The sequence below is a fragment of the Mandrillus leucophaeus genome, unplaced genomic scaffold (assembly GCF_000951045.1).
Source record: "Mandrillus leucophaeus isolate KB7577 unplaced genomic scaffold, Mleu.le_1.0 Scaffold146, whole genome shotgun sequence".
Classification (NCBI taxonomy): Eukaryota; Metazoa; Chordata; class Mammalia; order Primates; family Cercopithecidae; genus Mandrillus; species Mandrillus leucophaeus.
This window is the reverse complement of record NW_012101432.1, coordinates 2,882,807-2,910,779: the sequence shown is the minus strand read 5'-3', so window position 1 is coordinate 2,910,779 and position 27,973 is coordinate 2,882,807. Positions and strand designations below refer to the sequence as shown.

Genomic DNA, 27,973 nt, shown 5'->3' with positions numbered 1-27,973 from the left:
TATCTTGTATACTAGTCTGTCTTGTTTTGCTGTGTGTTTTTAATCCATTCAATATATGTGGACATCTAAAAGGGTTTAAAAGCCACCTCCTTCCCTGGCCCGTTTTCTCTCCCTTCATTCTTCTATTTTCAGAAATACATGTTGAATGTCAGCTTCTGTATTACTTCTATTATATGTAATCTGATGACTTAGAGGAGGAGATTAACCTTTCAGGCTCTTTTGAATTTGGTTTTTATAACTTTATTTTAAAGATCACTTACTCTTCCAGTAATAAGTAGTAAAAAATCCTATTCATATCTGAGATCAATACACAGTTTATTGAATTCAAATAACTACTCAAACTGTATTCCACCTAGATGGAAAACTTTTTTAGACAGTACCTGACCACTAAAGGGTGGGCCCAGAAATCTGCATCTTAATCAGATGCTTCCGGTAACTCTGTCCTAGGATTGTCCTAGTACCACACTTTGAGAGACTGCAGTAGGGGTACAGAGTGCTCTAGGGGTTTAGTCAATAGCTCCAGTGAAGGATGGATAGTTTTAGTCAAAGAATCCCAGTTGATGAATGAAGAAGAAAGACTAGAATTAGAAAAATTGCAACCCCCTATTAAAACTAATGGATGTAAAACAATTAGGTGAAATGTTGATGAAGAAATTCATTACAAAGGAATAGCCCTCAGAACCCACTGATCAATGTTAGCATTATTATGAATGAAACAACCAGACACCATATGCTTCCTGCTGTGCTGCAATATTAAGTGTATGGTACCACCTATGAAGTGTTCTTGCCCTCTCCCCACAAAAAAATTGAACCTGAATTTAATCAAAGCTTTAGATCTAATATTTAGTACACAGGAAATAAGTAGAGTAGAAAAACAACCCAGGGAGAGCCACATTCAAAAAATGTTTCATTTAAATAGGACAACTGACCTGGTTTCTTTTTCAATATGTTAACAGTGTTAAAAAGTCTGTTTTCGATCAAAAGAGGCTGATGAGACCACATGCAAATACATTGCACAGCTCTTGTTTGATTCAAAGAAGTCAAGTGTAAAAGACATTTTTTAGACACAGAAATGGCATTGCAACTGACTAAAAGAATGTGTATGTGTGTTTTTGAAGTATTTAGGGCTAAAATATGTCCAGGATTGGCTTTTAAATACTACAAAAAATGGAGTATGGCAAAATGTTTTGTTAAAACTCAGTGAAGGGCAGGTAGATGCCAGTTGCACTCTTCACTTTTATGTACAAAGTTTGGAAAATTTCACAACAAAATTTTTGTGTTTACATAAATGAAATAACATGGGAAAATGTTCTAAGGTATGGCAAGTGAAAAGAAGCCTGGAAAATAACTAGTTTAATCCCACTTAAGTTTTTAAAGGTGTACATGTTTCAAAAAGTAAGGATAGACCAAAGTGAATGGTGGTAAGCTCTAAGTTGTGGACTTAGGTGATCTTTATTTTTATGCTTTGCTGTATTTTCCAAGTTTTTTTTTTTTTTTTTTTAAAGTTTTCCAAGATGTTTTACATCTCTGTTCTTATTTACCAGATAAACTTGGTGGTTAGTTACTGGGTAAACTGTAAATAGTGATAAAATTTTTAAATTTATATCAAGGTAGCTCTTCGTTTTAAAACCAGTAATTATTAGGTTGGCGCAAAATTAATTGCAGTTCTTGCCATTGGAAGGTATGGTAAAAACCGCAATTACTTTTGCACCAACCTTATATTTCTAGAAGATCAAGTTGTAAACTTTTTTGTTTTCCCTAAGATCCGCTCCTGCAGAGTTGGAATAAATATGATTGTTTACACTTAAGAGTCCAGAACTACAGCAGGCCTGGTTGGAGGAGAGGTACTACTGTTCCCAGACTTAAATCCAGCTGGAACACCACCTAAAATACGCAATAACATAAGACCATCAAAAGCAATGTCCCAGGACTTACAATGTTTGCTAAGACGCAAGAGGGTGTGACACAGACGCTCAGCGCCACTGGCGAGGAGATGAAGGGGTCGTCTTCATCTTCGCCGGATGATTTCCGCCCACATAGAGGGCGCCAGTGACGCCCACACACGTGCTGGTGTCCCGGGAAGAGTTTTCCTGGCAATGAGCTCAGGAACGTTGGATCTTAATCAAGGCTTTCTCGGTCAGGGTGTGGGTTGGACTTCAGGCTCCAGCAAGCCCCGCCCCACACGGCGGGTCGGTGCCCCCCGGTCCCAGGTGCCCGCTACTTCCCAGAACCGCCGCCTCCCGCTCTGGGCCCTCGAACCAGCGCGGACACCACAATGGACAGGGCGTCCGAACTGCTCTTCTACGTGAACGGCCGCAAGGTGAGCGCCCGCGGGCTGCCCCTGCCCCAGACCCGCGGCCCCGGCCGTTCGTCCCATCCTTTCGTGCCCGCCGCTTAAGGCGCTCAGGCACACACTGGCTTTCTCCTTTAACAGCGGCTTTGCCTTCGCGTTCCCACCCCGCCTCCGGGGCAGATAAAGGCTGCGTTTTCAGGGACTGTCCTGGATCTTTGGGCCCCCAACGTCCTCATATTCCCCTTTCCTCTCCTTCCAAGGCTCAGAAGCTGATTACCAAACACACGCCCTCCCTAAACAGTAAGATAAAAAGTATTCTTGCCCATCAAGGTCAGCACTCCCAAATCTTCCTTCCCTCAATCCCAGCCGATAACGGGAACGTCCCCAGTACATTGAGAGCAGCCTACAGAGAAGGCTGAGCCTCAGCTCGCGGGGTGTGTTTGGAAGCGCAGAGAGCAACTTAGATTCCGGACAAGACCGTAGAGACGAACACATTCAAGCCACCCCCATCGTTTCTCGGATGAGGAAATCGTTACTTTCCAAAGTCACAGCTAATTCCTGGCAGAGTTGAACCCAAGTCAGGCTCTGGGGGCTCCAAGGTCCTCACGGGGTCCACTGCTGGGTGCGGGCTCTGTCCCCTCAGAAGCTGGGCTCGCTCTGTGCAACCCGAGGAACAGTTCCAGGCAGTGTCCGATGTCTGGGAGCAGCAAAGCCCCGCGGGCCTCCTTTGAAACACCCCCCTGAATGTGAGCATCAACTCTGCTCACTCTTAATGTTGTTCCAGTTTCATCGACATTACTCTGAAGGAGGAAACTGAGGCAGGAAGGTTAAGGAGCTCCCTTAAGAGCTGTGGCTCACGCCTGTAATCAGCACTTTGGGAGACCGTGGCAGGAGGATTGCTTGAGCCCAGAGGTTCGAGTTTAGCCTGGGCAACATGGCGAAACCCTGTCTCTACAAAAAATATAACCAGGTGTGGTGGTGTGTGCCTGTAGCCCAGCTACTGGGGAGGGTGAAGGGGGAGGATCGCTTGAGTCTAAGAGTTCAAGGTTACAGTGAGCTGTGATCACACCACTGCACTCCAGCCTGGGCAAAAGAGTGAGATCCTGTCTCTTAAAAACAACAGAAACAGAGCTAACAACCAAGCAAGAGCAGTGGCACCTGCTTTCCCTGGTGCTCGTGTTGGTGCTGGTTCACTCAGAGCCACCTGTGACTCCTGCTTCTGGCTAAGGGCAGCCGCAACACTTTTCCTGATGGGCACCAGCTGCCTCCCCTGCAAGCTAACCAGGGTGAAGCACCAGGCCCTAGTTGTGAGGCCTGTTCTAAGACCCTGAGCCTAATTTCATTTGTGGTTTTGTATTATGTTTCTTAAAGAGGATCCCCCAAATTGTACGTTAGGCTCCTCAAAAACTTGGTCTGCCCCTGCTGCCTGGGTTCCACATTGGATAAGATGAGCTTGTTTTCCCTGATCTGTAAAGGGGGTCGTTAGGACCCCTTCACAGGACTGCTGTGAGGGTGAAATATGACAATGGGGTGAGGTGATTGAAATATCATTTTTTTCTTTCTTTTGTGTAACAGAATGATATAGTAAACACAACATTGGTTTTGTTGTTTAGACAAACAAATCTTCAATTCCGATTCTAATTCTGATTGAGAAAACCTAACCTCTCAGAGGCCAGTTCCTCTGTTAAAAGGGGATGATACCACTTACTTCATAAAGAGTGATCATGAGCATTCAATTCACTTCTTTGTTAAGGGCCTGCCGTATGCCAGGCAGTGTTCCAGGCTTATGAGATACAGCAGAGCACAGAAATAACAAGTCCCTGTGTGCATGGAACTTACATTGTGCTGGGGAGATAGCAAGCATATAAATACGTGGAAATGTGTAATGTCAGGAAGTGAGAAGTGCTAATATAAAAAATAAAGCACAGCGTGGGGACAGAGAGTGTGCAGGATACTTAGAGGGGATGGATGTTTTGGCCTGTCTGAAAGGGTGGCATTTGAGCAGTGACTGGGATGCAGTGAAGAGCAAGCCATGCAAACATCTGGGAAAGAGCATCCAGGCAGTGGGAATGGCAGGTGCAAAGGTCCTGAGGTGGAAGGATTTCTGTGTGATAAGAACGTAGGTTGGTGGGGCTGGCAACATGGGCAGGGGCCAGATTACTAGGGCTTTATAGGTGATGGTAAGGGTTTGGGTTAAATGAAGAAACAGGGGTTTTGAGTCTAACATCTCCTCACTTCTCCTTCCCCCACTTCCAAACAAATATTGGGATTTTTAACATAACGGCCAACAATAGTTTGTGCTCTATTGATTTTTAAAATTAGATAAGCTAGTTCTTATCTATGGACTCACTTTGTCTATGGGCCAAATGTCCTGTGGTTATTTGTAAAGTATAATCTGGAGATATTGATTCTGTTTTTGCAATTACCCATTAGAATAAATTGTGTTAATCTTTCCCTTTCCTTCTCCTCCCTTCTAAATTCCGTTAGGTGTGTGCTTCAGTACTAATAAACAAGCGTGATTACTTACATGGAAAGAACTAGAATAAGCTTTTTTTTTTTTTTTTTTTTTTTTTTGAGATGTAGTCTCACTCTGTTGCCCAGGCTGGAGTGCAGTGGGGTAATCTCAGCTCACTGCAACCTCTGCCTCCCAGGTTCAAGCAATTCTCATGCCTCAGCCTCCTGAGTAGCTGGGACTATGGAACTAAAAGCACCCACCACCACTCTAATTTTTGTATTTTTAGTAGAGATCGGGTTTCACCGTGTTGGCCAGGCTGGTCTCAAACTCCTGACCTCAGGTGATCTCCCTGACTCAGCCTCCCAAAGTGCTAGGATTACAGGCTTGAGCCACTGTGCCCAGCCTATCATAAACTTTGTGGTTCCAGAGAGTAAGAGATTGTTGAGAAGAGTGTGGAGAGAAAACCCACCCTAGAAGAGGGCTTTTGAAGTCAAACGCAATCTCTGGAATTAAAAACCCACCTTTGAAAAAGAAGCTTAGAAGTGAAGCCACTTAGGAGACAATAAGTGACATGATTGGCTTCTATTCTGCTTTTTGCTAAATTTTCTCAGGTCAACAAAAGTTGTCCTCAGGCAGAAGGTATGACATCTGGAGGCAAGAACAGTGCACGTTGGCCAGGGACCTAGTTGCAGAGAATTTTCTGAAATCTTATTCACCCTACCAAGGCCCCCAGAAGAGCGGATGACCCATTTAACATGGAGTTTAAGGGAGGAAGAACCCATGAATAAATTCTACCATAGATGCCGCATTCCAACCTCAACTCAGGAAATGAAGCATGTCATTTCATGAGGCAATGAGGTGTGGAAATCAAAGGTATGGGCCTTGGAACTAGTCGGGGATTGGGTTTGAATCCTGTGCTATCTGCTCTGCGACTTGGACGTGGCGGATCTGGGGCCTCAGGCAAGGTACTTAATGTCGCTGAGCTTCTGTTTTCTCCTTTGCAAAATCTAGCTAATAACAGAGCCTTTTCCTTTGAAATTGGGGCTGATTAAGTTGCATGAAGAGTGGTTAGCAGGGTACATGTACACAGTAAACACTTGATATGTGGAAACAATTGTTACTATCTGGAGTAGAAAATAATCTGTTTCATGAGTAGAGCCAAAACCTGCTTAGAGGTGTCAAGGATGCTAAGAAGCAGTCATCCTGCATTATTTGCACAATGAGCATAGACTTTTGATATTGGTGTAGGAATCTGGAAAGAGCAGTTTATTGGCTAGCATTCTCTAAGGTTCTTGCTTTACAAGGGTGAGAGAGGAAATTTCTGGGCTTCTGGAATGGCTGCGATGATTCGGAGAAAAGTGGAGAAGGTGGAGGCAGCTTAGGCAGAAAGAAGTAACAAGCAAAATGAATTTCAAAAGCAACCTAAAGCTCAGGAAGGTGTGTCCTCATGGCTGTTCTCTGAGGCTTCTTTCTCTCCTCTGAGGCTGCTATGGATTATTGTTCTTCTCTACTAACTGCGTCTCACAACATACACCCCTTTCTTTCCTCCTCTTCTCCTTCTCAGCCTTGGCCCTTCACATGTGCCTCTACCCCTTCCTTATTTTCTACTCTCTCCCCTTTTATCTCTCTCTTCCTTTCTCTTTCTGACTCTGTCTTGGATCTGGCAGGGCCTCCTCAGGCATTAGTCACTGGCACTACACAGAGAAAAGTGATTTCTTAACCAAGTACGGCATGAACTTGGACTCTCCCAAAAGAGCTGGCAGTGATACAGTGGGGCAGATTCCACCCTCAGATTCAAGGCTATGCTGAGATGAGTACATGCAATGACCCTGACGGGAGAACTGGCAACATCTCTCAAATCCAGAGTCAACCAGAATAACTGTTACCCATCCCCTCTACACCTCCTAGCCTCCATCTGAGTCCTAACCTCCCTGTTTCATTCCCAGAGCTGCCAGGACAAGATGCATGCTAGATCCCTGCCCCCACTTCCTCCAAATACAACACTCACTATATCAAAACAACAACAACAACAACACATTTCAAACTGGCGGGACTTTGAGCCAGATTCCAATCCCTTGAACATTTCCTGGAACACATACCCAAACAAGCATGACCACCTTCTTCCATGAATTTCTTCCTCAAATGTAGAAATATTCCGCAAGCCTAAAGTGCTATTCTTTACTCTACCCAGACCATGTCTATTCATTAAAACGAGACTTCTGTGGTTTACCATCATATCTAGGAACAGACATTGTGAGGTTGGGGCAGAAGCTTTATGGTGTTATCTGAGACCCAGGTTTCTTCTCTCTTTTTTGTCTCCTGCCATGACCGTGTTGCCTCATGGTCTAAGATAACTGCTGGGGTTCTAGCCATTTCATTCCTATTCCAAAGTAGCAGGAAGGAAGGACAGGAGAATGCATGCCAGGATAGACAACCTACAGTTTCTGCCACCAATAACTTCTGTGTTTTTCTTTATTTTCCATCTGTTCAGATGCCCAAGTCTGTGGGAAATTATTCATTACTTCTTGGTATCTCATACCAAATCATACATTGCATGTTCCAGTCATTCATTTCATTAATTAACACTTATTACATCCTGTGATATATCCCCACCACCAAGCTCAGTGTTTGGCATAAAGAAGAATAGCAGAAGATGGCCTCTCTCAGGATCGAGATAGTCTTGTACACACACAAATAATTAAGATACAGTGTAAAAAGTGTCATAAAAGAAGAGGTGAAGACATCAGCCATGGGAACAAAGAGGAGGATGGTTATTTAGAGATGGGGAAGGGTATTTTAGGTGGCAGCACTCTCCATAGAGAACATTTGAGCAGGGTGGTGAACGGATGACACACAAAATTCTGCCAAGAAGAGAGGACAGATTTTCAGGACAGAGGGAAGCTTGCATGCACATGCAGTGAAGGTGAAAGTCCAATGCACCCCCTGGACTAGCCAGTTCATCCGTGTGGCCTGAGTTCGGATTTCTTCTTGTATTCTGGAAATGGTTGGCTATTAATTCACCTAAGATCCACTCAGTCTACTCATTTAAAAAGCACACTTTCTGGTTCCCCCTACCAGAAATCCTGATTCCATAGGGGTTTCATTTTAACAAGCGTCTCCGTGATTCAGGAATTCCCGGAATGGCAGTTTGGCAGCCAGGAGCCACGTTAAATTAGGCATATACATGAGATGATCAGGCTTGGGTTTCACAGCAGTCACTCTGGTCGTGGTACAGAGGACAATATTGTGGGTACCAAGAGTGGAGGCAGGGAGACCCGTCAGGCAGGTCTTATAATCATTTGGATAATAGATGATATGGGCTCATGGGTAGTGACAGTAGAAGAGAAAGGAGTTTAGAGTATCATTGGAAGCCCAAGTGGAAGAACTCGGTGACACTGATTGTGGTGGACTGGAAAAAAAAAGTTGAAAATAGCTCAGGTTTTTTAGCTTAGATGACCTAGCAGATACTGAGGCCATAAAGCAGTTAAAGGAAAAGAAGGGAAGGAGTAAATTTGGAAAATAAAATAAAGAGTTCCATTTGAGAGCCAATTAAATTGAAGATACCTGAGAAGTCCCCCATATTTTTTCTTATCACATACGCACACACAAACAGACACACACACACACACACCAATCTTTCTATATTACAGACTCTTCTAGGGCACAGATCTGACCTTGGTAATTGGCATATGCCACACCTGGCCTGGTGTATAACCTTTTAAAATTGAGGGTAAGGCAGCAGCCCTAGAATAAGCATATGTCCACTTCTCATCTACTACTTCCCAGGAGGAAAAATTACTATAATATGGTGAAAGATGAATTCAGCTTCTGAAATGGCAAAGCAAGTCATGCCTCTATGTGTTCTGTGAATCTAGAAGAAATGTCAAATTTTTAGTGAAAAAAGAGAAAACATGATCACTTTGGAAAACATAACCAATCATGACATTTTGATGTCATCCTTGGGAAAAGACAGCATGCTGTTCTGCTGTTATGCTGCCAGGCTGCTCCCATGAACTTGCCTAAGTGTGTCCTTGCTGCATAGTCTTTCATCACTTAGCATACACGGTTTATCTTCCCCTTTGTTTATTTGATTGGGGCCATGGCTGGTTATCTTTTACTGGAAACCACAATCATTTGAACAAGATAAGCAAACACATCTTTTAAAAAATTAACTCTATCAATGTCCTAGAGGCTATTATATTGCAGCAATTCCTCTCCCTCCTTTCTTTTCTTATTTCATCTACTCCCTCTCCAGTCTGAATTGTTCTACTAATGTCTTTACTCTCACCTGCTTTAAACTTTCTAGAAAAAAACTGGACAGGAGGTAGTGTTCCTGTTAGCGGAAACAATTGCCTTAGAGAAGAGCAATAACTCAGGACCAAGGACAGCAGCACAATTGTGGTGGGGCTCAAAATTTCACCTAAGAGAGGTGGTTTGCATATCACAGGTGTTCCATAAAGCTGAAATCTACTTGAAAATATGAGTAGAAGGGCTAATTAATTTGCATTTCCCTCAAATTAGTGTGATCCTACCGATGTGAATTTCATATTAGCTCTCAACTTTGTATGCCTAACTCTTATTTTCCCTTTGGTATAGGTGATAGAAAAAAATGTTGATCCTGAAACAATGCTGTTGCCTTATCTGAGGAAGAAGCGTATCCTTTTCTTTACTTTGAGTGTGTATGTGTGTGCGTATTTGTATAACTCCAATTTCCTCATTAAATGATATTTCAAATATACATTAGAGACACTGAGATATATTCCCTACTCTCATGGTTTTATGCTCATATTTGAGAAAGTCCTATAGTTTTATAGGCAAGGCACAAATGTGGCTGTCAGAAGAACCAATTTTTTTCCAGTCTCTGTATAAAATGGAGAAACTAGTAATGGAAACTTAATAGATGTTGAAAGGACCTAAGTAAGCATCCTTTAGAATTAAGAGTCACAATATTTATACTCTGTCCTTAAAGACAAATTATTATGCCCATTAGGAAAAGAGAGCACAGAAGTCACCTGAAATGAAAGTAAAAGAAAAAATGGAAGAACTAAACCTGAAAATGTTATCCTAGAAAAACTTGCCAAATAAAACCATCTAAGGAATGGATTTTTAGCTTGGTATGCATGAACTCCAGTGAGTTACCAGAGGGTGAAGGACACTATAATTATATGCAAAATTATGTTTCAATGGGAGTGTGTACATTTCTTCCCCCTGGAGAGAGTAAAATTACCAAAAGAGTACACAACTCCAAAGCATCAATAATTGTTTTTCAGACCCATGAATATGTTTCTGAAACATGTTCATGAAAGTCCTTCAAGAGCTTTAGACATAAAAAACAATTAACATGACTTCCTGATTATCCACAGTACCTATGTGTAATATTTAAAGTTTGGTTCACTGTGAGTGACAGAGAACTCCACCTCATGGCAAACAAGATAGAAGGTAGGAGTTTCTTTCTTTCTCATTGTGTTAGTTCAGGTTCTTCAGGATGTGGACACCAAAAATGAGATTAAATGCGCCAGGATTTTATTAGGAGAAATGTCTGTGGGAAAGGAAGTAGGGAGTGAATCAGAAGAGGCTTAGGGAGCCATTTGATCACCATGTAAGTCTGACTCGGGAGATAAGGTTGAGTAGGAGGGCCCTAGACTGCTGGTCAATCAGTCTTCAGAACCACTGGGGATGGTTGACAAGGACTCCATATCTCTCTGGAGCACTAAATCATTGATGGAGAGCAGTTCATGGGAGGCATGGTCTTAATGAGAACTAGAGTGATCAGTATTAAAGTGTAGCAACGGAGTCCCTTGGTCAGTTACCCTCCATGTTGAAGGGAGGTCTGTGGGGCATGTTTGCATGGCTATCACACTCACATAAAGGAAGCCCACAGATAGGTGGATCAGGGCTGGTCAAGCAGTGTCACAACGTTTTTGAGGAATCAAGCAGCACCTTCCTCAGCACATAGCTTTCTCCTCACCATCAGAGATGACCAATGGAGAGCCAGCCCTCATATGTGAATTCCAGCAAATAGAAAGAAGTAGTGAGCAAAGAAAGAAGCACCCCTCTCCTTTTAAGGACACTCTTCTCCTGGAAGTCATACAGAATACTTATAATTACATCCTATTAGCCAGCACTGTTAATGACCCCACCTAGTCACAGAGGAGGCTGGGAAAGTCTATTTTTTACTCTGGGAAGCCATATGTATGTGGCTAACAATTGGGGTTTCTATTTCTAAGGAATAATGAGAGAAGAGATATTAGGGAACAGATGGCAGTTTTTGCCACTGAAAGGCAGAGAAATACACAAACATGGCTAACATGACACGAATATTCCAAGAATTATCTACAATATAATATTTTGCTTTGTGTCATCAAAGGCAGAGATAAGGATGAGAATAAATGTGCAATGTGTTTATACCTTCAAATACTCAAGCCCTTACATATATAGACTCTTTTTTTAGTTTGGCCCTATTTTTGGCAACCTGAGGTCCAGTTGTTTTCAAAAGGAGGATACAAGATATAGCACACAAAAGGAAATCAAGAATTTACAAGATTATTATAGCTGCTACAATAGTAATTATGACATAAACACATTATTTGATGAATATGTATTGAACTTAACTAATATTTAAGAGTCTGTGATGTTACTGTCTCCTAGTGGCAGGGCTATTCTAGAAAGAGAATTATATAACACATATGATCTTTAACTATACCTCTTCCAGTTCGACTCACGGGAACTAAGTATGGCTGTGGAGGAGGAGGCTGTGGTGCTTGTACAGTGATGATATCACGATATAACCCCATCACCAACAGGATAAGGTACCATGCAGCAAAGTCCAGATATGGTTGAAATTTTTATGATTTTGAATTTTGTTATATTCCCTCATTTGGTAGATATATTTTGAGTACCTACCATGTGAAAAGAACTGGCCACTGGGGGTACAATGATGAACAAGACAGACACGGTCCCAGGAATATAAATGTGTTGAGAGAAAAATGTAGCATCAGTGAGGATAACATATGGTCAAAGAATTCCCCATCAAAACCAGGCACAGTGGCACACATTTCTAGCTACTTGGGAGACTGTCAAGAGGATTGTTGAGTTTGAGTCCAGCCTGGGCAACATAGCAAGACCTTGTCTATAAGAAAAAAAAATCCCCTGTCAAAAGTTGAATGGCTGCCTAACTGCCTGTCTGGGGAGGAAAGGCAGGGCTGAAATTGCAGGGGAGGATAATGCCATCATCGTATTCATGTATAACTCTTCCAGCCCCTAACTTACCCCCTTCCTCCCATCTGGTGCTTTCTCCATACATCAGCCAGAGTGGCCTGCTTTAATTATCATCAGATCAAGTCATTCTTATACTGAAAAGCCCCCAATGACTTCCCATTATGTTTAACATCTGTTTATGTTTGGTATTTATCCTTCTTCACATTTGCCAAGTTTCTTGGCTCTGTGTGTTGATGTCTTCTGGAAACTTCTCAAGGCATTATCTCTTCAAATATTTACTCTGTGCCACACACTCTTCCCTCTGTTCTTCTGGGACTCCAGTTATGCTAATGTTAGACCATTTTACATCATTTCACAGATCTCACTTGAAGGCTAAGGATCTGAGCACTGGTGAGGTTTCAGACGTCTGCTGTGTTCCATACCAAACTACCTGCTGTCTGAACTCTGAGAGGTTCCTCCCTGCTTTACAGCCTGGTTGTCAACTTTTTAGTTCACGAGGGATTTCTCTTTGCTTACCTGTCTCACCTTCCTTTGGGAGATCTATTGCAGCCATGCTGCTCTGTCTTTAGCCTCTAGGAAGTGGCGACTACCCTATACTCTGTGAAGTCTGAGTACGTAGAGTTTCTCTCAGTTCTCCTCTCTCTCCCCCAGCCTTCTTTGTTTAAGGACCAGTATGCTTGGAAAGTTTCTTTTAGCTCTGCTTCCCTGCCTATTTTTGGGGAACTACCCCTGGAACTCAGTGATCTCTGGTGGGGAAGAGATTGGAGATAATGCAGCCCAGCTTTATATTTCAATCTGTTGCTATCAGCCCACATGCAACCATTCAAAGTTTGTTGGAAGTTGGTCTGGTTTCTCCTTATTCCTGTTTAAGGCAGGTTCCTTTTCCTCCTTCAGTTTCAGGAAGAGAATAATTGTATCTCAAGAATGAGAACAACTGTATCTTCTCTTTTATGAAGAGATTGTCACAACGGAGTTTAGTTTATTTATTTATTAAGTTTTGCTCATAAAGTTTCTTTGTCTACTCAGCATCTGATGAGCTTTGAAAATATGTGATTATGTTCCTCGTATGGTTTACTTTGGTTTTTAGAATGAGAGTGGCAGTCTCTTACAACTTTCTACCTCTAAACTGAAAGCTTGCTTGCCTTTGAATCGGTATTCAAACTCTGTACCTTTGCTATCAAGCCTTTACCTTTACCTACCTGGCCTCTGCCTGTCTCTCTAACCATGAGTAACACCACTCCCCTTGCATTCACTGTGTTCCTGCCTCACTGGACTTTTTTCTGGCCCTCTTCCTTTTCTTAAACATCCCACACTTATTGCTGCCTCAAGGCCTGAGTATTTTGTTCCACTGCCTTTCATGTCTGGCACCTTCAAATCATTCAGATTTTACAAAAATGTTGCATTCTCAGTCGTCCCCAATCACCTACTAAATAGCTGTGCTCCCCCTCACTTTCACAACTCTCTATGGGGTTAGCCTATATTAATGTATTCATAGCACTTCTCGACATTTCAATTAATGTATTTTTGTGTGTACTGTCCATGTACATATGTACTGTCTTCTTTCAGCTAGAACACACACTCTACAAGGGCAGAGACTTTATCTGTCTTGTTCTCCAGTGATTTTAGCAGTGAATTTTAAAGTTCCAATGCGGAACTCTGCCTGGCACATAGGAGGCACTCAATAAATATTTGCACTTATTTATAAATGAATAATATCCTTTCAGTCTTTCTTTTGTGTGTATACATATGGAAGCATACTGTACATACTGTTTAAAAACCTGTATATTTTGTTAATTTCTCCCTAATATCTTATAATAATAAATTCATTCATGGCTATGTGTGTTCCATCCTTTGGGCATACCAAAACCACCCCCCAAATACTGTCCACTTAGATTACTTTTAGTTTTTATTAGCATGAGCAATGCATCAATTAACACTCCTATAGATATATTCATGTTTATGTCTATGATTATTTCCTTATGATATATCCACAGAGGTGGAATTGCAGTGTAGAAGAGAGTGTGCATTTAAAGTTTTTTTTTTTTTTATGTCTTCCTGTGAAATATCTCTCAGCAGTTCTCAGGGAGAACTCAATTTCCATTCTTACAAACAGTATGAGTCTCATCTTCCCAAACTGTTGGTACTAATAGATATTATAAATATTAAAAATATTTATTATTTTCTTTGACAAAAATTGTGTTTCTCATTGCTTGAGTCTCTCTTGATTTTTAAGGTCGAATACTTGTTTCATGTGTTTATTGGCCATTTACAGTTCTCTTTGGTGAATGAGAACATTTAGGAGACATTGTGAGTTGGACATTTTCTAGCAGTGGTTCTGTCGGATTGAGGAGTTCTGGATCCCACACCCTGTTTCTTCTTCTGAAGCTTGGTATCACTTTTACTTTATTGCTCAACCAACCCCTGGCCTAGCATCTATCTGAAAGGTGCAATGAGCTCTAGGTGGGTGTGTTCCCAGACAGATGAGGTCTGGCTGCTTGTTCTTGTGGTCTAAAAACAAGAAGCAGACAGACTGGGAAAGAAGAGAGTTTGTTTCTGCAACCAGTTATAAGGAGAAGGTCGAAGTAACTCACCAGACCAACTAAACGTTACCAGATTTTTCCTAGTGCTTATATGCATTCAGTGTACCTACAAGCCGAAAGCCAAAATGTTTCACTCTATCTAATCTTTAACTAGAACCTGGGGTCTAGACAATTACTTCAGAGCCTTGGAAGAATGACTTCATCTAAAGTGGATCCTGGTACAAGGTGTACAAAGTGTATAAGAATGTCTCCATTATTTTAATAGAACTCTAAGTTCTGAGGAAGCCCAGGTAGGCTCTTAATGGCCTTGTTTTTACATTCTGGCTTTTGTACTAAGGCACCAGTTTCTCCAGTTCTTTAATGTTTAACGTATGCATTCATCAGCATGACAGTTAGGTGTTGGTGAAGGCTGGCTTCTCTGGTTGCTAATGGAGACCTGGCCTGCCATAGGTGGGTGGTTACCTGTGACTAGAGAATGTCAACCCCTCATTCGAGCAAAAACCATCAAAGTTGTGACAGTTTTTGATAAGTAGACACCATTCTGGAATTAGAATTAGGAGGCCTAATTTTAATCCTGCCTCTGACACTCTGGGTGTGACCCTGAGTAAATCACTCTGATCCTCAGATTCCACTTCTATAAAATGGGCCTAAGCTAAGGAGGAAATGTATGTGTAAAACCTGGGGACATTACACAAAAACCTGCCACAGTGGAGAAGCTCAATGAATGCCTGGCCCCTTTCCCACTGGATGTGACATAATTTGTAATTTGTGCTTTTCTTTTGCATTCTGAAGGCATCACCCAGCCAATGCCTGTCTGATTCCCATCTGTTCTCTGTATGGTACTGCCGTCACCACAGTAGAAGGCATAGGAAGCACCCACACCAGAATTCATCCTGTTCAGGTGAGGATGTGCCTGTTCTTTATAGGGTTTCTGTGCTTTAGAAACCTCATGACATTGAGTCCCTGAGATTGAGAGAGTGGAGCAGCCTGGGGCCTGCTGCCTTGGCCACTCCAACAGATACAACCCAGCTGGGAACAAGAGTGAAGCCTGGCGTATTGGGATATGTGAGTGTCTTTAACTTCTTGGAAAGATGCTTTTGGAAGACTAGAACACTTTTTCTTCTCTAAGAATGCCCTGACATTTGTGGGTTTGTTTTCTGTGTTCTAATTAGATGGGACCTGTCTATTTGACATCTTCTAAACTCATAAAGAAACAAAAGCCGGGTACAGTGGCTTGCACCTGTAATCCCAACACTTTGGGAGGCCAAGGCAGGTGGATTGCTTGAGCCCAGGAGTTTGAGACCAGCTTAGGCAACATGGAGAAACATGTCTCTACAAAAGTACAAAAATTAGCCTGGTGTGGTGGTGAGCACCTGTAGTCCTAGCTACTCAGGGGTGCTGAGGTGAGAGAATCACTTGAGCCTGGGAGGTTGAGGCAGCAGTAAACCATGACTGCACCCTGTACTTCAGCCTGGGTGACTGAGTGAGACCCTGTCGTAAGAAAGAGAAGGAGAGAGCAGGAGAGACGAGGGAGGGAAGGAAGAAAGGAAGGGATGGAAGGAAAGAAAGAATGAAGGAAGAAAGAGAAAGAAGAGCCATGTACATTGAGGGATATAATTTTATTGTGTTTTTTTTAATAAAGTGGAAAATAACATCATCTTAAGGCTGAGTGAAAATCTCAGCTACCAAAAAGCTTTATTATACTTAGAGCTTGTTTGGAAGACAGATGATAGGAGTTGCCAATAAGTTTTTTGGCTTTTCTCCTAAAGAAGCACCTTGTTAGAGTTTTAGCCTCAAGTAAAAAAGCATCTTCAGACACCTGACTCTTTATGTATATATTGTCCATAAGAATGCCATTTCTAGGCTGGGCGCAGTGGCTCATACCTATAATCCCAGCACTTTGGGAGGCTGAGGTGGGCGGATCATGAGGTCAAGAGATCGAGACCATCCTGGCCAACATGGTGAAACCTTGTCTCTACTAAAACTACAAAAATTAACTGGGCGTGGTGGTGTGTACCTGTAGTCCCAGCTACTCAGGAGGCTGAAACAGAATCACTTGAACCCGAGAGGTGGAGGTTGTAGTGAGCCAAGATCGTGCCACTGCACTCCAGCATGGCCACAGAGTGAGACTTTGTCTCAAAAAAAAACAAAAAACAAAACAAAACAAAAGCCATTTTTACTTGTTTTTATCAAAGTTAATGAAGATCAAATATGAGGAAAGATAGAAGAAGGAAAAGATAGCAGCAACATAGAAAATGACCCAAGTTCAAATTTTCTAGATTTGAAGGAATCTTGGGTTCTATTTATTTGAAAGATCATTACCTAGAGGGAGAGAATTTTGCCTGGATCATGATGAAATATCATTAACTAGAGGAGGAAAATTCTGCCTGGATGCCCATGTGAGACCTGGTCATACACAGGCATACAATACCCTTTCATTTCCTTGTTGACGTGGGACTCCCATTGTTCCAATGTTGCCAGAAGACAGCTTCCAAAATCGACTTGAACCTTAGAAGTTAGACTCCAAAGCAAAAATGCTAGAGGGAGGGAAAGGTAATAAAAGCATTTTATTTTATTTTTCATTTTTTTTCACTTCTCAACTTGAGTATAATTTGGTTTATTTCTCTGAAGGATTTCCTTCATCTCAGTAATTCACAACCACAACTGCACATTGAAATCAACCATCTGGGAATCTTTAAAAGATGTATGCCTGTGCCCCATTCCCAGAGACTCTGTCAGTTGGTTTGTGGTGCTGTGTGGGGCTTGAAATCTTAACACTCTCCTGGTGATTCTCAAAAGTGGCAACCACTGCCTTAAGTGAAGCTCAAAAGCAGATGAGGCCCAACCTCACTACAACCCAGCCCTCGGGAGGGAGGCGCCTGGGATGAGAAGGGCTCTCGGGGGACTCTACTGCAATCTTAGCATGCAGACAAATCACCTGGGGATCTTGCTAGAATGCAGGCTCCAATTCGCTAGGCCTGGGATGGGGCCCAAGATTCTGCATTTCTAACCCTTCCTGTGCTTCCAGGAGAGGATCGCCAAGTGTCACGGAACCCAGTGTGGCTTCTGCACACCCGGGATGGTGATGTCCATCTACACGCTGCTCAGGAACCACCCGGAGCCCACTCTGGATCAGTTAACTGATGCCCTTGGTGGTAGGTTATATGAGCATGCTTTTATTTTTTAATATTTATTTATTTATTTACTTAGAGACAGGGTCTCACTCTGTTGCCCAGGCTGGAGTGCAGTGGCACGATCTTGGCTCCACTGCAACCTCTGCCTCCCAGATTCAAGCGATTCTCATGCCTCAGCCTCCCTGCAGGCTTTTATTTTTTCACGATGATGATAATGATAACAACAGCTAATATTGGATACCTTTCATGTGCCACACACTGCATTAAATACTATTTGAAGATTATCTCATTTGATCCTCACAAAAAATTTATAAGACAGATGCTATTGTTATCTCTGTTTCATAAATGGAGAGAGAGTGATTTGTTCAAAGTTACATCCCCAATAAGTGGAAGAGCTGGTTTGTTCAAATCAGGATTCAAACCAGACCCACACATTGCATTTGGCTGATGTATTTCTGAAGTCCCTTTTGTTTTTATAATCATTAAAAAGCCAGTTATTCATCAGCCCTTGGGAATAGTCCTGTTATCTCCACGTGCTGCTCCGTCACCACTCTCCCTACTGGGTAAGTGGGTGCTTTCAGGACCATATTCAGCATCAGAGGGCTGCTGATGGATACAGCATAAAGTCAGAGACTGAGATCTCGATGCTTATTGCGAAGAACTGTCTCTATCCACCCTAGAGCGTTTTTGTCAAGTTCAAGAGCTCAGTGTGTATGTGGCGGAGGGATATCCTCATCAACAAGATTCTAAACAAGTTTTTTAAGTGATGCCCTCTCAAGTCCTATTTCTGGTGAAGTTCTCCATGGCTGCGTTTGTCTTTGTCTCAGGCCTCCTGAAGACCTCCTTTCTCTGCTAGAGAAAATGAGCCTAAAGCTCATATGTACACTTACTCTGCAAAAATTTTCCAGTGAAAACCAAAACAAATGGACATAGAAAGGAGAGACATTGCTCATAAACTGTCTTCTGCCTGATTTCCTGTAGATCTTATCATGAATTTGATTTCATGGCTGTTTATGATGTAAAAAAGTGATAAGGGGTTCTCAGATTTCAGGGTTCTTAGATCATACATGAGAATTTGTGGGTAATGAAGAATCCTGGGACCCACCCCTAGAGAGTTTGACTCAGTAATATTGTTTTTAAAATAAGACTTCAGATTTAGGGGTGGAGGAGGAACACTGGACCACACTGTGAGAGAAACGCTGGCCTAATGATTTATTATAAATAAATAATGTCCCCAACTGCTTTCACAGTTCAATAACTACCTTTGCTGCCATATAATAACTTTGATCTTTCTATCGGCTGAAGCTTAGAGTGCTTTTTTTTTTTCTCTTTTGTCACAGTAAGTGTTAAAAATGAGGGGTTTTTTCCCTTAGAAAAAGAAGTATAGCTTGCCATTTGCAACAACATGAATGAACCTGGAGGACATTCTGCTGAGTGAAATAAGCCAGGCACAGAAGAATAAATACTACATGATCCCACTTATATGAGGAATCTAAAGTAGTCAAACTCATAGAAGCAGAGAATAGAATGGTGGTTACCAGGGCCTGGGGAACGGGAAAATAAAGATGTATTAGTCAAAGGTAAAACGTTTCAGTTATGCAAAATGAGTAAGTCCTAGAGATACTGTACAGCATAATGCTTATAGTTAACACTGTACTGTATACTCAAACATTTGCTAAAAGGTCAGATGTTATAGTAATCACAAAATAAATGAATAAATAAATGGTGGGAGGGAACTTAGAGGTGATAGATATGTTTATAACATTGACTGTGGTGATGGTTTCATGGGTGTAAGACTTATCTCCAAATTTACCAAGTTGTACAACTTTTTGTATGTCAATAACAGCTCAATAAAATGGATTCTACTTTAAAAAAAAATATTAGGCTGGCCAAGCACAGTGGCTCATGTCTGTAATCCCAACATTTTGGGAGGCCGAGGTGGGTGGATCACCTGAGGTCAGGAATTTTGAGACCAGCCTGGCCAAAATGGTGAAACCCCATCTCTACTATCAATACAAAAATTAGCCTGACCTGGTGGTGCACACCTGTAGTCCCAGCTACTCAGGAGGCTGAGGCAAGAGAATTGCTTGAACCCAAGAGGTGGAAGCTGCAGCGAGCTGAGACTGCACCACTGCACCTGCAGCCTGGGTGACAGAATGAAACCCTGTCTCAAATAAATAAATAAATAAATAAATAAATAAATAAATAGTTTTTAAAATAAGGCTTAGCTCTTGAATGTGACTGTAGAGCAAGTTTTTGGCTTGAAATTACTGTGTTGTTTGAGCACCTGTCACAAGCAGAAGGCATAACAACTTTACAGGAGAAAGTACAAATACCTGAACTTTTAAAATCTGCCTCAAGATTCTTAACAAAATATCCCAAGTCGCTGTTGAAAAGATCTGACTTTGTAGATTAGGTGGCCTAAAATGGCAAACAGAGCTTTCCTCTGTGATAGGGTCCTTATTTCCATCACACTCCTGGTAGACTGTGCCTCTATCTGGGTCACTTGGCTAACAGAGCTGTGTTTTTCTCCTTCAGGTAACCTGTGCCGTTGCACTGGATACAGGCCCATAATTGATGCATGCAAGACTTTCTGTGAAGTAAGTGGAAAGGACCACATGTTTGAGTATGCTTTCCCCTGTGAAACGAAATGGTAGGGATTGTCAGTGATTAGAGGGGCAGCATCGTGCTAATACACGGCTACTTCTTATCTCCAGGTTTCTAGCTGCTATTTGTTATTTGATCTTGAGCAGGGCACTTACCCTCATTCATTGAGCTTGCCTTGGTGGTCACATAATGAACACCTGAGCATTTTGACACACCGGCTGTGTGTCATTGCTTCCAGGAGGTCTTTCCTGACCTCTTTGCCTGGGTCAGGTACCCTGGCCCAGTGTTCCTATAGCCCTCTGCGAACATACGATGGGTATACGCATGTCCCGTCACAGCTTTGGTCACAATGTGGTGCAACTGATCATTTGCTATCCCATCTCTTCACCAGACTGTGGGCTGCTTCACAGAAGAGGCTGTATGTCTCCGGGTCCAGTCACCATACAGTCATTGAGTAGTTACTCAATATTTGTTGAATGAATAAATGAACAAAAAAAGTTGAAATGAAGGATATAAGATTGCCCTTTGGCAGCCAAACAATGAATTCAGTATATCATAGATAAGAACAGTGATGACAATAACAATACCTATTAATATTTGTTATTAATATTTAAAATACTAATATTAACTAATCATTATTATTTGCTATTTAATGCTATGTGCCACACTTAGTTATAAGATCTTTATGTCTTTTAACTTATTTAGTAATCACTGCTATTCAAAATTTCCTATAAGCTGGGGTTTTTCATTAAAGTCAGTTTGAATATGTTTAAGTACAAATGGCTCTCATGGCATCTAACGATATTGATTCGGCATTACGTTTCAACTGGTAGTCACCTGCTTTATTTACTACTTAGTAGAAGTAATAATAAATTCCTAGTGATTTGGTTTTTGTCCGCTAGACTTCGGGCTGCTGTCAAAGTAAAGAAAATGGGGTTTGCTGTTTGGATCAAGGAATCAATGGATTGCCAGAATTCGAGGAAGGAAGTAAGGTCAGTGAAATGTAAAGCTTTTGTAAGGCTTTCTCAGGACATGAACAGGAGCCAACATACTCTTAGGAAGAATAAATGGCTACCCAAGTTGACTAATTTGTGGTATGTCAACATTTGCCCTCTCCCATTCTCACTCCATCACTATAAAAAAAATTATATCATAGCAACTTTGTCCTCATTCCAGATATTATTCCCATTTAAATACAGTTATCTACAGGAGGGAAAACATGTTGGTTCCTTAGTGTCTCTTAGTTTTTAAAAGCATTTTCTCAAGTTATTTTTCAAGGGTCAGAAGTAAAGTGGAGATGTCATGAAAATGAAAGAACAAGTAGAGCAAGTAGCTTCAGGAGAGGTTCAGGGAGCCGTTCTTGTTCCAGCTGTCCACTGCTGCTGCCGCCTCTTCTACTGTCCCCAGACTCCAAAGAGAACGTGCAGGGAGTTGAGGCCTCCAGAGGCCCGTTGGCATCAGCACTGAGTTACTGATGACCGGGTTTGTGTTAGAGCCCTTGGTCTGGAGCTCAGGGAGTGTGGCTGACTAGTGGACTTTTTTGTTGGTTTGCTGTATCTGACCATGTGTCTATATCTTTTGACCTTATTCCACAAAGGATTTTAAAGTTGATCGATAACGGTAATTTCTGATACATTCTCTTTTTCAGACAAGTCCAAAACTCTTCGCAGAGGAGGAGTTTCTGCCATTGGATCCAACCCAGGAACTGATATTTCCTCCTGAGCTAATGGTAGGTAAAGCAATGTTGAGCTCATCGTAGAAGAATTCATGGTGAAATATCAGGAAGGATATTTGTTTATGGGTTCTCTCAAAAGCTGATTAGCAAATAAGTCAGGTCTAAAGAGTATGGACTGAGGAAGAGGAGGAGGAATGGGGCTGGGGTCACCATGGGGGACAGCTGAGTTGACTGTAAGAAGCAGCAGATAGCATCTATGAAATCGTGAAATCGCAATAGGTGTAGACATGTTTCCTACTTTCACTTTTGCTGAAGTTTATTCCTCCATAGAATGATTTAACAAGATTCAGCATGTTACTATATTTGCAAACATTAAAATGATGTTCTTTGAGGCATAAGAGCACCAAAGGGAGACAGACGAAGCAGTTCCCAGGAGTAAAGAACCATTGTACTTTCATTCTGAATTCTAATTCCTTGTAAAGCTCTACTTTTAGGTCACTTGGTACTTTATTTTTTAGAAGATATGTATTTTCTCCTTCTGTTTCTACAATGCTAATGGTTGAGTGGAAACAGGTGGAGATGGCACCACTGGGTACCTTGAATCCCTGTTGCTTTTTCAATAGATAATGGCTGAGAAACAGCCGCAAAGGACCAGGGTGTTTGGCAGTGAGAGAATGATGTGGTTTTCCCCCGTGACCCTGAAGGAACTGCTGGAATTTAAATTCAAGTATCCCCAGGCCCCTGTCATCATGGGAAACACCTCTGTGGGTATGTAGAACCCCAGGATTTCTTATAGGGAAATTGAGGAAAAGGACTTGGGACGGGGCCAGAATGGGCCGGTAACTCCATATACATGTGTTCTCAGGAAAAGCAGTCTGAAATAGCATTTTTAATCATTTGGGCTAGACTTCCTGAGCATTGCTCAAGAGACTTTCTAACTATTATTAAGTAGATTCATCTTGCCTCTTATTGGAGCAGTGTGAAGAGTTGCACCCAAGGGGCTTGCTCCGTAGCAAACCAGCAGCAGCAGCTCCAGTGACAGCTGTCCTGTCTTTCCATTTGGGGACTAATCTGGGCCTCGAATTTGAAATTGCTCTTTGTTTCCTCTCTCACAGTGTCTCAATAAGTATAATATGTTTTACTTAAACAACCGCTACAGGGTCTTCCTGTTGCATCCAGTGTATTTTAGCTTGAGGAGCAGCCCCTAGAAATTCCCAGAAATAATTTTGAGTATGCAATATAGCCCAAGTTTCAAGGTTGACAATTCCAGAGTATTCCAAGTTTGATGAAAATCTATCCAGCCATTCTCTCTGTATGTGATTTGGCAATAAACAGATGAATAAAAAAATACGTAATTTTTATATGTTTAAAGATATTAGTTTAATAATAATTTCAAATTTAAAAGGCAGTTAATTCCTTTATTCTAGTCTTATTATGATTTTTTTTATCCTTTAGGGCCTCAAGTGAAATTTAAAGGCGTCTTTCACCCAGTTATAATTTCTCCTGATAGAATTGAAGAACTGAGTGTTGTAAACCATACACATAATGGTGAGTTCTTAAGTCCCTGTTTTCTTAGTTAAGATGCATTAATCAATTTATTTACCTTGCCCAGCAAACAGAAAAAGAATGATTCCTAATTATAATACACATAGAGATTCTCTTCTTATAAGAATGATATATTTGTTGGCCACATAGATGTCTTCTTTTTAGGAATGTCTGTTCATATCCTTTGCCCACTTTTTGATGGGGTTGTTTGTTTTTTCCTTATGAATTTATTTAAGTTCCTTGCAGATTCTGGATATCAGTCCTTTGTCAATGGGTAGATTGCAAAATTTTTCTCGCATTCTCTAGGTTGCCTATTCACTCTGATCCTAGTCTCTTTTGCTATGCATAAACTCTTTAGTTTAATTAGATCCCATTTGTCAATTTTGGCTTTTGTTGCAATTGCTTTTAGTGTTTTAGTCATGAATTCTTTGCCCATGCCTATGTCCTGAATGGTATTGCCTAGGTTTTCTTTTAGGGTATTTATGGTTTTGGGTTTTACATTTAAATCGTTAATCATCTTGAGTTGATTTTTGTATAAGGTGTAAGGAAGGGGTCCAGTTTCAGTTTTCTGCATATGGCTAGCCAGTTTTCCCAGCACCATTTATTAAATTGGGAATTCTTTCCCCAGTGCTTGTTTTTGAAGGGTTTGTAAAAGATCAGATGGTTGTAGATGTGTGGTTTTATTTCTAAGGTCTTTGTTCTGTTCCATTGGTCTATATATTTGTTTTGGTACCAGTACCATGCTGTTTTGGTTACTGTAGTCTTGTAGTGTAGTTTGAAGTCAGATCATGTGATGCATCCAGCTTTGTTCTTTTTGCGTAGGATTGTCTTGGCTATACAGGCTCTTTTTTGTTCCATATGAAATTTAAAGTAGTTTTTCCCTAATTCTGTGAAGAAAGTCAGTGGTAGCTTGGGAGGATAGCATTGAATCTATACTTTGGGTAGTATTCATGGTATTGATTCTTCCTATCCATGAGCATGGAATGTTTCTCCATTTGTTTGTGTCCTCTCTGATTTCTTTAAGCAGTGGTTGATAGTTCTTCCTTGTAAATTGTATTCCCAGGTATTTTATTCTCTTTGTAGCAATTGTGAATGGGAGTTCATTCATGATTTGGCTCTCCGCTTGTCTATTGTTGGTGTATAGGAATGCTTGTGATTTTTGCACGTTGATTTTGTATCCTGAGACTTTGCTGAATTTGCAAATCAGCTTAAGGAGTTTTTCGGCTGAGATGATGGGGTTTTCTAAATATATAATCATGTCATCTGCAAACGGAGACAATTTGACTCCATCTCTTCCTATTTGAATATTTCTTTCTGTTACCTGATTGCACTGACCATAACTTCCAATACTGTGTTGAATAGGAGTGGTGAGAGAGGGCATCCTTATCTTGTGCCAGTTTTCAAAGGGAATCCTTCCAGCTTTTGCCCATTCAGTATGATATTGGCTATAGGTTTGTCACAAATAGCTCTTATTATTTTGAGATATGGTCCATCAATACCTAGTTTATTGAAAGTTTTTAACATGAGGAGATGTTGAATTTTATCAAAGGCCTTTTCTGCATCTATTGAGATAATCATGTGATTTTCATCACTGGTTCTGTTTATGTGAGGGATTACATTTATCAATTTGCATATATTGAACCAGCTTTGCATCCCTGGGATGAAGCCAACATGATCGTGGTGGATAAGCTTTTTGATGTGCTGTTCATCATCACTGATCATTAGAGAAATGCAAATCAAAACCACAGTGAGATACCATCTCATGCCAGTCAGAATGGTGATTATTAAAAAGTCAGGAAACAATAAATGCTGGCAAGGCTATGGAGAAATAGTAATGCTTTTACACTGTTGGTGGGGGTATAAGTTAGTTCAACCATTGTGGAAAACAGTGTGGCAATTCCTCAAGGATCTAGAATCAGAAATAACATTTGACCCAGCAATCCCATTACTGAGTATATACCCAAGGGATTATAAATCATTCCACTATAAAGACACATGCACACTTATGTTTATTGCAGCACTATTTACAATAGCAAAGACTTGGAACCAACCCAAATGCACATCAATGATAGACTGGATAAAGAAAATGTGGCACATATACACCATGGAATACTATGCAGCCATAAAAAAGAATGAGATCATGTCCTTTGCAGGGACATGGATGAAGCTGGAAGCCATCATTCTCAGCAAACCAACACAGGAACAGAAAACCAAATACCACATGTTCTTACTTATAAGTGGAAGTTGAACAATGAGAACACATGGACACAGGGAGGGGAACAACACATACCGGGGCCTGTTAGTGGGTGGGGGGCAAGGGAAGGGAGAGCATTAGGACAAATACCTAATGCATGCAAGGCTTAAAACCTAGATGACAGGTTGATAGGTGCAGCAAACCACCATAGCACATGTATACCTATGTAACAAACCTGCACATTCTGCACATATCCCAGAACTTAAAGTAAAATAAAATAAAAAGAAAATGGGGACAGAAAGCATTAAAAAAAAAAAAAAAGAATGATAACATTCTGGAGGAAGACTCAGAGAATAATTCTCTAAAGTTAATCTAAATACTAGTTGTCTGAATAGTTCAATTTTTACCGAAAAACTTCTGTCTGCAATATCAGAGAAATATAAAAACTATTCAATGAAGGATACAGTGCTAAGTGCTGGACAGAAGATAAAACTGGATATAACACAGTCTGTGCTCTTTAAAACCACAGTAGCAAGTTTATGTATTAAACAGCTTACAGACTGGTTTTTCTATTCCTGTGGAGGAAATTGATTTAATGGCAATGATGAGAAACAATAGAAATGTGGATTTGGAGTACAGCCTCTGAAATCTAACTCTTGACAATGGCATATATTAGCTGTCAGATCTTAGGCAAGTTACTTAACTCTCAGTTTCTTCATCTGTGAAATGGGGCTATTAATATCTCATAGGTATGTTCAGATTTAAGGAGATTATCTAAAGCATTCAACATAATACTTGATAGAGTGAGTGTTCAAAGAATTCAGCCTTCATTACCTCCATCACCACCACTTACATCACTAGTACCACCTCTACCATTACCCCCACCTTCATCACCATCACCACACCACCCCCTTACTGCTATTCCTACCACCACCGCCTCACCACTACTTGCATTACCACCATTACCTTCAACATCATCACTACCCATCACCACCATCACCAATAAGCAGGGCAGCATGTATCCAGTATAAAGATTCTATGTCTGTAGCTTTGGTCTAATGGACATGTTCAGGTCAGCAGTGATCACACTGTGTTATTTACAAATGACTTCATTTCAGGACTCACCCTTGGTGCTGGTCTCAGCCTAGCCCAGGTGAAGGACATTTTGGCTGATGTAGTCCAGAAGCTTCCAGAGGAGAAGACACAGACATACCATGCTCTCCTGAAGCATTTGGGAACTCTGGCTGGGTCCCAGATCAGGAACATGGCTGTATGTATCTGATGACAGTAAACCCTGGTAGGCATCCCTTGGTGACACTCCCTGATGAATCATGACATTTTCATTCTTTTGGAACAGACAAAAAAAAAAAAAAAATTAGTTATCCAAAGCCGTACTTAATCCTTATTTTAGCACTTGCGTTTTTATGATTATATAACTGAAATGAAACTAACTCATTATTTTAAAAAGTCTTTAGGGGGACACATCATTAGCAGGCATCCAGATTCAGATCTGAATCCCATCCTGGCTGTGGGTAACTGTACCCTCAACTTGCTATCAAAAGGTAAGTGACAGCCCTGACTTGGAGATTATTAAGCTGTTTCTCTACCCCTTTTTCTCTCTGGGGAGGCAGGAAGTCCAGTCTTGAAAATGACTTTTCCCTATAATATCAATAATTTTCTCTGCTTTTCTGGATACTGGAAATGTTGTGAGTCTTGTCTTAATAGCACAGGCTTTCTTCCCTTGTGTCTTTCTGGTGCTTTTTTCTCATACTGGTCACCCTACACTGGACATGTTTGTGTTGGTTAATGTCCGGGTGTAATCTGACTATTGCTGAGAACTACATGCTATTGAGAACTATTGGGTCCCTCTGTTGAAGACATTCTCCAGGTGGCACAGGAGTGTTGCGGCACCCATATTGTGCTTTGAGCTCATACTTAATTTATCATTGATGGAAACATACAGGTCTTTTTCAGGTGAACAATGATTGGACCTCATTCTATATTTATTTGCTTGATTTTTGTTCTTGAAACTAAGTCCACAACATCTAATTTATTGCTTCTTCCAACTTGCTTGAAAATTATTAGGAAGTTCTAATTGGTCCTCTATAAATTTGTGGGGTTTTTGTTTCATTAAAAAATATGGACTGGTTTTCTATCATCTGCATTGTTAAATACTTACTCTTCATATCATTTAAACCACAAAGCTATCTTTTTTTTTCTTTTTTCTTTTTTTTTTTGAAATGGAATCTCGCTCTGTCGCCCAGTCTGAAGTGCAGTGGCACGATCTTGGCTCACTGCAACCTCTACCTCCT

At 41.1% G+C, this 27,973-nt stretch overlaps 1 protein-coding gene across 1 annotated transcript in view; it reads left to right on the top strand.

Annotated features, from left to right (window-relative positions):
• The first annotated feature begins 2,034 nt into the window (after positions 1-2,034).
• LOC105535457 (aldehyde oxidase 1) overlaps positions 2,035-27,973 on the top strand; it is a 97,914-nt gene continuing 71,975 nt past the window's right edge. The window contains exons 1-12 of the mRNA XM_011974561.1: positions 2,035-2,320; positions 9,345-9,402; positions 11,461-11,557; positions 15,299-15,407; positions 17,535-17,661; positions 20,179-20,240; positions 21,150-21,239; positions 21,896-21,976; positions 22,546-22,690; positions 23,378-23,470; positions 26,780-26,931; positions 27,130-27,223. Coding sequence (XP_011829951.1) covers positions 2,276-2,320; positions 9,345-9,402; positions 11,461-11,557; positions 15,299-15,407; positions 17,535-17,661; positions 20,179-20,240; positions 21,150-21,239; positions 21,896-21,976; positions 22,546-22,690; positions 23,378-23,470; positions 26,780-26,931; positions 27,130-27,223 — 1,153 coding nt within the window. The 5' untranslated portion in view covers positions 2,035-2,275. The remainder of the gene's footprint in view (positions 2,321-9,344; positions 9,403-11,460; positions 11,558-15,298; positions 15,408-17,534; positions 17,662-20,178; positions 20,241-21,149; positions 21,240-21,895; positions 21,977-22,545; positions 22,691-23,377; positions 23,471-26,779; positions 26,932-27,129; positions 27,224-27,973) is intronic.